The following is a 9,270-nucleotide window of genomic DNA, read 5'->3' on the forward strand; positions in this document are numbered from 1 at the left end:
TCATTCTTTTATTATCCATACAAGTATACTTTTTTTTAATTATAAATAGGCACTTATTTACAAGATATTTAATAAATTTATATACTTTTTTTTTAAGTGTAAATATGAACTTATTTACAAGATATTTAATAAATTTACATAAATCCACCTAAGTGCTAGGCCTCTGCCTGCTGCCTGACCAGTGCCTAGCATTTTTTCAGAACCTTGAATAAAATACTAGGAAAGTGAGATTAGGTGGGCAAAAGGCTTCTGGGTTTATTGAAGGCCTATATAAAGGGGTGGGAATTTCTTGTAACGGGGTCAGACGACTAATGTTAGAGGGAATGTGCTAAGCCTAGCACTATTTGTAATTATTAAATCAATATAATCTGAGTAAAACAGTAGATGTAACCTAGTTTTGAAAGGTGGACCATTTAAATCTTGAGTCCATTTCATTCTGGTTTTTATCCCAAGCCTACCAAATGTTAATTGTTTTAATTTGTTAACCTGCAAGGAGTGTCAATAGTTTGGCACCATGTGTGGGAATTGCATACAATTTATTTTTGTTTTCTACCCAACTGACTTAGACATTTTGCGACGAAGAACTCATACTATCCTAAGTATCTGATAGGCAATAAGGAAGAAAAGATGGCCACGGATTTGATCGAGCACACGACGAACCAACCTACTCCCTCCGGGAAGTCTGCTGCACCATATTCGAGAGATGATGAAGGTCGAGAGCACCTTAAGCCCATGGAAGAATTAGAGTCTATTATAGTGTCAGAAGAATACTTGACCAAGACCGTTCAAATTGGTACTAAACTGAATGCAGAGGTCCGAGCGGAATTGATAGAATTTTTTAGGGCCTATGATAGTTTAGTCGCTTGGACTTACGCGGACATGCTCGAAATAGATCCAAACGTCATCTCTTATAAACTCAGCCTCGACCTACACTGCATACCCATTCGGTAGAAGCGACGGTCATATAACGGCAAGCGCTATGAAACCTTGAAAGTGGAGGTGGATAAACTACTCAGTATCTAATTTATCAGAAATGTGGATTACCCATAATGGGTAGCAAACGTTGTGATGGTCAAGAAGGAAACAAGGGTCGATGAGCTGACCAAGTGTGCACATGTGTACAATTACTTGGATCTCAATGGGGCATGCCCAAATGACAATTTTCCTCTGCCTTGTATCGACCGACTTGTGGATGCCATGGCGGATCACGAACTTTTAACTTTCCTCCATGTTTTCACAGTGTACAACTAGATTCGCATGCATCCGCCGACCAAGATGATACAACTTTAATAATCAACTGAGGATTTTAATGTTAGAACGTGATGCCTTTCGGGCTCAAGAACGCAGGGGGAACGTATGAACGGCTAGTCAACCAAACCTACCACATAGAGAAGACGGGGAAAGTTTACGTGGACGATATGCTCGTAAAGAGCAGAAAGGAAAACCAGTACGTGACTGAACGATGCTTAGCATGAGCATCAGCCTAGAATGGGCAGCAAGCCTTTCATGATGCAACCGTGCAGGCCTTGTCCTATAAGAATAAAATGACAAAAGTGACCAAGATTGTAAACTTCTTGAAACATAGTGACCAAAATAGATTTTAGGTATAAAGACAATGATGAAAAAGGTTTTTAATTCATTTTTTATTGAATAATGCTAGGAAGACCTTCTATTTAAACTAGGGGTGGAAAAAATATCGAGAATACCGAAACCAAATCGACACAAATGCAAATTTTAGGAATACTAAAAAATTCGGTACAAGAATCGGTATGAAACCTTGATTTTTTCGGTGAGACCGAATCGAACTGAAATATATATAAGTTTTAATTTTAAATATAAAATATATATATATATATATATATATATATAAACTATTAATATTGGCCGCAAAATTGATTGAAAGTTAATCTCAACTATTGGGTTGAAAAGAAAAATAAAAGTTTGAAATTTTAAACTTCAGTTTTCTCTCGATTTCGAATGAAACCACTCCACTTCTCTCATCCTAGTTCTCTCTGCTTTATCCGTCGCCCAGCCACAACGATCCACCACCAGATTACTTCGTCGCGCAGCGACCACCAGGTCTGCCACCACGACTCGATCTGGTCTTTCGATCTGGCTGTTCCAAGTTCCAACATCGCTGGTTGTTTCTTCACACTTCAGTCACCACCACTCATCCCTTCTTTTCACGAACTTCACACTTTGCTGCCTAGCCACCACCCCTACGGATCCATAACTTCTCTCTGGTCCTCACGAATTGGATTGCTAAACTACTGTCTACAAATCCCAAATATTTCTTACTATCTACAAATCCTAAAATTTCAAATCAGGGTTAGTTTATCAAATTGGGGATTAATTTTCAATTTGAGGTTTCAAGTTTGGAGAACTATTTGTTGGAGATCAATTTAGAAACAAAAATACAGAACTTGAAATACTTATACTTTATTACTGAAAAATACTTGCAATACATAATTTAAAATTAGCCAACAAATTCAGAAATAAATTGATACTAACTTGAATGAATCAAAGGTAGAGGCTAGCGCAAAAGAAATGTCATTCGAACAGTATTTCCATCCCACTCTTGTGCTTGTAGTTCTACAACGTTTGTTCGACCAGGATACAACTACCTAATTTTACAACCCGCACTAGATTATAGAATTCTAGCGAATTGCTTTGTGTGTTTACTCTCTAAAAAGTTTATACGGAAGAAAAGGAGGAAGAAAAATATGATCTAAGATGGAAATGAGACTCCAGTTATATAGACTCTTTTATACCTCTTTGAATATATTTTGGATGTATCTGAAGCTACACAACTCTTTGTCTATTTATCAAAACGTTTTTAATTAACTTTAATTAAAAACTTAATTCAAAATTAAAATTAATGATCTGATTTATTTTAATCATCAAGCCTAATCCACACAATTAGTGACGCAAACCTTAATCCTCATTCCAATGGTCCAAATCCTATCTACTAATAAGAAGAACTAGACCTATATAAAGGCCTTTGACAAATTATTGTTTCCCGATGTGGGACAAGAGGAATCTCAAAACTCCTATACTATTTCTTGTTGATTACTGATTATATGATTTTATTTATATCCTAGATGTTGAGCTTGACACTATTTCTGTGAAACTGGGTATTTGGGGATTAAATATCATGTTCTATTTGCAGGACTAAGTTGTTCAAAATCATAGAAGCATTAGTGAAAGTTGATGCAATAGCTAGTGCATCCTGTAGGCTCATTCCCGATCCCGTACTGAGAAATTGAAATAATTTTGGTATTACCGAATTTTGGAAAAACCCAAATTTCGGTTTTTTAAGTCCTTTCCCGAAACTTTTCAGTTTGATTTTTGGTTTTCAGTTCAGTTTCCCGACCTAAGCTGCCCTAACTTAAATTATATTTTGTAAGCTATATAACGTGGTTATTAATGATTAGATCATTACTTAAGTGTTGGTTCATATGTATATTTTCTTTTAATGACATATCACATGTTTTACAAATGTGGTATAAAAATGTGGTCTATCTAGTGTTATTCTTGGAGAAATTAGGTTCTTATTCCTCTTTTTGCTACTCCATTAATTAAAACCTTATTCATTTTGTGACATCCCACATCGCCCAGGAAGTGATCCTTATATGTATATTCCCATCCCTACCTAGCGCGAGGCCTTTTGGGAGCTCACTGGCTTCGGGTTCCATTGGAACTCCAAAGTTAAGCGAGTAGCGCACGAGAGTACTCCCAGGATGGGTGACCCATCGGGAAGTTCTCGTGTGAGTTCCCAGAAACAAAACCGTGAGGGCGTGGTCGGGGCCCAAAGCGTACAATATCGTGCTACGGTGGTGGAGCGGGCCCGGGAAGTGGTTCCGCCCGGGCCGGAATGTGACAATTTGGTATCAGAGCCTAACCCTGGCCGTGGTGTGCCGACGAGGACGTCGGGCCCCTAAGGGGGGTGGATTGTGACATCCCACATCGTCCAGGGAAGTGATCCTTATATGTATATTCCCATCCCTACCTAGCGCGAGGCCTTTTGGGAGCTCATTGGCTTCGGGTTCCGTTAGAACTCCAAAGTTAAGCGAGTAGCGCGCGAGAGCACTCCCAGGATGGGTGACCCATCGGGAAGTTCTCGTGTGAGTTTCCAGAAACAAAACCGTGAGGGCGTGGTCGGGGCCCAAAGCGGACAATATCGTGCTACGGTGGTGGAGCGGGCCCGGGAAGTGGTTCCGCCCGGGCCGGGATGTGACACATTTTCAATTTTTGATCAAGATTCTTAGGTATTAATAAACATCATTAATTATTTCAATAATAATTTTTTTATTCCTAAATATATTCATTTAGTGTTAGAAATGTTACATAAATTTTTATAATATATTTTTATTTTGCGTTTGTACCCATTTTTAATTTGCAACCCTTTTTTATTTTGTACCAATTTTCTTTTTAGTTTTAATTTGTACACATATATTAATTTCTTTTTGTGCCCATATTTTTTAAAGTTTTATTTGTATTTGTACCCATATTTTTAAATTTATTTGTACCCATTTTTAATTTTGCTAAATGTACCCATGCTAATTATATGTATTTATTTTATGTTTTAAAATATATCAGCAGTTATTTTTTAAAATATGTTAATACTTATGTGGATACATTATTTTCTTGCTATAATTTTGTGAAGAACAATATTATTCTAATATTTATTTTTAAGTATTTATTATATTTTAAAAATATTATTTGAATTTTTTTAAATTTCATAATTTGTGGGACATTAAATGCATAAATGCATGAGTCAAATCTATTAAATGATGTTAAGAACCTCAATCAAAATATTTAAACAAACAAGATTTCAGTCTAACAATTAGGTTGACCGAAACCACAATGATAGATCTACACTTGTACATATTTGTGTAGATTTTCCCTCCCTCTCCAACCAATTAAATTTCTCCCAGCTCAATTAATTAAGAGGGGTGTTGAAATGTTGCTATAATTACTTTATAATTAATATGCATTATTTTTCTCATACACTTAAACAAATCCATTCAAATGCAATGTTAAGCATTATGCAAATCCAAAATATTGTATTAATCCTATAGCTACAAAGTTATACTATAATTTCGATAATTACAACAGAAAGCTAGCTTATCTTATCTTGTGTACCAGTAAGTTTCTCTTACATACGTACAAGATATATATGTTGTTTAATCGGCGTTAACTGTGAGTTCATATTTTATAAATTAAAACAATATAATATACAAGTGGTTGATTACCCGGGTAGTTGTATTATTTTTTTTCAACTCATTGCGTTTTGAGTTCAAACACTCTTTCTCGAAAATAAAATATCATTTGTAATACAAAAACAACGTAATATGCTCTCCCTATTAAATAAAAAGAAATTATATAAATAAAGTGCAAATTTTGAAAAATGGTCTAGAGATATATACACTAATCGTTTTCTCGTTTTGAAAAGAACTAATTAAAATAATAAGAAGTCAAGATGCTGTACAAAGGCTTTTTTCTTCGTGTACATTGCGTGGAAATTTCCAAACAGCTCAAAAATCTGTCTTTACCTTCTCCTTTCACTCGGTCTCCTTTTTGCTCGATCTCATTTGCCTCACTTCAATTCATTAATTCCATCATCATCATCTGCTATATATATAATATTTGAAACCTGCGTAAATAAAAAGATTAAACAACATATAGAGAAACCTGAACTACTAGCTTTGAGCTCTTCCTATTTATTTCGGTAGGGTAGAGGGGAAACTTTGAGTTATTAGGGTTAGGGTAGAGGGAGCTCGAGAAACAGATGCAATGGAAGATTTACCACCTGGATATAGATTCTACCCAACTGAGGAAGAGCTGATTTCGTTTTACTTGCAGAATAAACTTGATGGGAAGAGTGAGGACCTGAACCGAGTTCTGGACCGAATCGTACCCGTTGTTTACATTTATGAGTTTAATCCATGGGAACTCCCACGTAATTCAACATCTCTCTCTCTCTCTCTCTTCTTTTAATGATCACTTGTTGGATTTATGCTTAGACATGGAGTTTACACCAAATTATAGCTAGTGTTTCCTTTTCATCACTTTCCCTACGACCATGCCAGTTTTAGGATAATGAATGTTATATATATATTTTGTTTAGGACACTAATTTACAGCATCGTGTACATTCTTGATATTCAATGAATAGACTTCATGTTTTTTTTTTTGTTTTTGAACAAAGAATAGACATAATGTTATATATGTTTGTTTGGGACACTAATTTTCGCACCGGTTATTTATCAATAATCACCACCCTTACTGATTTCAATTTCCATTTCTTTTATGTAATAAATAAAACTAAAATATGATATATGAAGCTAGTTTGCCAGCTTAGCATGCAATTTCATGATTTACACTTTAATTAATTATTACGTTTATAATGAATTAAAATGAACTAATTAACAGAGGTTTCGGGAGAGGTGAGCCATGAAGATCAAGAGCAGTGGTTCTTTTTCATCCCAAGACAAGCGAGTGAAGCTCGTGGAGGGAGACCGAGACGACTCACAACAACTGGGTACTGGAAAGCGACAGGATCTCCGAGCACTGTTTACTCTTCCAAATCCAATTACAATCGTCCCATCGGCCACAAAAGAACCATGGGTTTCTACATTGGCAGAGCTCCCCGTGGAAAGAAAACCGAGTGGATGATGAATGAATACAAAGCCATCGAAGTTCATGCAGATCATAGTAATCACCTATCAATGGCAGCTTCTTCATCAAACACTAGTAGTAGTACTCCTGCTCCCACGGTGAGTATATACGTACTAATTAATTTCTTAGCTCAAAATTAATATCGATGTTATAAAACTTCATGAAACATACATCTATTAGAGAGTCAACAAGCATGTCCAATAAAATTATTGTATTCTAAAACTTCATAAATTCAACTGGAATTTGTAGTCTAATGACATAATTAATCAAGTTACTTTGTGTGTGTGTATATATAAATATAAAATATGGTTTCGAAAAATTACAACTGAATATTCTTGCTCATCAGCTCCGTGTTACACCATCTATATTCTAAATTGGGGCTCAAAAGGACATTTAATTATTAATTTATAGAAGGGACCAAAACAAAATTGAACATGCATGTTAGTGGTGCCAATACCTATAACAAGTTAACAACTAATGAAACCATATGACAGAACCACACTGTTTTTAGGCGATTAAATTGATGGTGTACGACATTGAGTTTCAGTGCAGTTAATTATATGCATCTAAACCCATTTAACTAACTTTAACTAACTAAACTTCATAATAATTTTCGACAAAAAAAAAACTTCATAATACTTCATATTATTAACTATTAAGCTAATATCTGTTGGCATGCATACATGCAGTTAAGGGAAGAATTCAGCTTATGTCGAGTGTACAAGAAATCGAAATGCCTTATTAGGGCATTTGACAGACGACCTCCAGGGATTGAGATCACAAGAAACCCTAGCTTAATCATTCAAGCAGCTCCTGCTCAGGGTGCAAATCATTTGGATCATGGTTCGACAACTTCGAATAGGAACCCTCAGAATATGGGAGAGAGAACAAACTTAAGCTCACTGGAGAGTTCATCCTCAGGAAACCATGGCTCTCAATCCTCTCAACCAGAACAAAGTGGGTCTTTGCTAATGGCCGTTGACAATGAAGCTATTTGGGATTGGGACGAATTAATGGATAATTGGCTTTAAGGGATGGACAAGATGATGAAATTGAATAAATGATAACGTTTCCATGGAATGGAATGCTGGTGGAATAATTTGTAGGGTTTAACCGTCCTAAAGTAAAGTTTGGACTACAGTTTGGAAAAGAAAGCCAAATTCATATTGTGCTAGACTTGCCCTCACAAGTCTAACCATTCTTATGTGTTTTTTAGCATTTAAACTTGTTGTACTATAGATTAGGCCTAAAAATTTGAGTAATGTTATTCATACCATGCTTTTATATCATATTTTCATATCAACTTAGTTGGGATTTGATGTGGACAGCCACATCTTTGAATTAATCAGATTTTTTAATTTAGTTCATTATTTAATGAACTAATAATTAAGAAAAACTAGTTAATTAAATGATGATTGTGGTATACGAGGAGTCTTTCTCCTTCCTTTCCTTGGATTTTGCAAATTTTTCAAATGATGTGACTGTCCATATCAGACGCCACCCCTAAGATGGTATAAAAATATGATATAAAAACATGGTATGAATAACATTACACTAAAAATTTAGGCCTCAACTTAGCTCAGGAAGTATATAAGAGGGAAAGGAATTGTTCTATAAAATGATCCTTTACCCCCACTTTGGGATGGCAAACTTTAGCTTCTCTAGAAATAAGCCTCCATAATGTAATGTAATAGTGGAAACTAGATCGACACTAGCGTGGACGTAACCCTAATTCAGGGTAAATGACGATATATTGTTGTGTTTTTTTGCGTGTGTGTTATTTACAATCAGATTTAGTTGGTTCAAGATCAATATGATTTTGTGCATTAGCATTTAGTGCCCTTTGTAGGAATCGATATGAAGAGTTAGGTCGGTTTTCTCTCAATTTTTTCACCTCCCCACACCGTAAAACTCTCACATCACTGTCCACAATGAATCCACATATTCCAGGAAACACATTCACCTTATCCTCAAACGTTCATTTTCTTCCATGACTCCGACAATCAAACTGCGGCGTTTTACGAGACGGAGAATGAAAACACGTGAAAAACGCTGGGCTTCTCCCTCCAGGGCCCTCGCAACTTTTCAAGACTTCCAGCAGATCGGATCCGCTCGGTCATATGATTCGTGTGGCTTTGGGAAACCTCCACGACACGGTGTTCTGCACTTTTAACAGCCACTAAAATCCAAAGAAACGAAAAGGAAGAAGACAGTGGCCGGTTAGAGAAGAAGGAAAAAGGAATTGGGAAAGAATGGGATGGGTTGGCACCGACGCCACCCAAGAGGCAGGGCCCGCGGCTGAAAATGAGATTAGATTGGGGGTTTTTGACTTTGGGAGAGAGGGAGCGGCGGTTTATGGGATGTTTAAATACTAGTATGAACAATATAAATAAGTAGATAAACCATCTTATAAATGTGGGCAAGACAAGACCTATATATGTTTAAATTTTATAAAATTTAAGAAGCAGGCATGCTTTAGTTTGCTTTTTTCTCACCAAGTCGTTTATAGAATTGACAAACATGATAACCAATTATCTGCAAATACGAAATATAACAGCAGAAACATGATTTTGTCATCGGTCATCTGTCG

At 35.9% G+C, this 9,270-nt stretch overlaps 1 protein-coding gene across 1 annotated transcript; it reads left to right on the forward strand.

Annotated features, from left to right (window-relative positions):
• The first annotated feature begins 5,554 nt into the window (after positions 1 to 5,554).
• Positions 5,555 to 7,969, forward strand: LOC103956494 (NAC domain-containing protein 90-like). The gene is made up of 3 exons (XM_009368492.3): positions 5,555 to 5,962; positions 6,435 to 6,778; positions 7,370 to 7,969. Exons 1-3 carry the CDS (start codon positions 5,797 to 5,799, stop codon positions 7,709 to 7,711), a joined length of 852 nt encoding a protein of 283 aa, XP_009366767.1. The 5' UTR covers positions 5,555 to 5,796; the 3' UTR covers positions 7,712 to 7,969.
• Positions 7,970 to 9,270: the final 1,301 nt, after the last annotated feature.

The sequence above is a fragment of a genome, unplaced genomic scaffold (assembly GCF_019419815.1).
Source record: "Pyrus x bretschneideri cultivar Hongxiangsu unplaced genomic scaffold, Pyrus_bretschneideri_v1 Contig9, whole genome shotgun sequence".
Classification (NCBI taxonomy): domain Eukaryota; kingdom Viridiplantae; phylum Streptophyta; class Magnoliopsida; order Rosales; family Rosaceae; genus Pyrus; species Pyrus x bretschneideri.

Coding starts and splice junctions, on each gene's coding strand:
- LOC103956494 (XM_009368492.3), top strand. CDS start 5,797: ATGGAAGATTTACCACCTGGATATAGATTCTACCCAACTGAGGAAGAG. Junction 5,963..6,434: donor TAATCCATGGGAACTCCCAC/GTAATTCAACAT, acceptor ACTAATTAACAG/AGGTTTCGGGAGAGGTGAGC. Junction 6,779..7,369: donor GTAGTACTCCTGCTCCCACG/GTGAGTATATAC, acceptor GCATACATGCAG/TTAAGGGAAGAATTCAGCTT.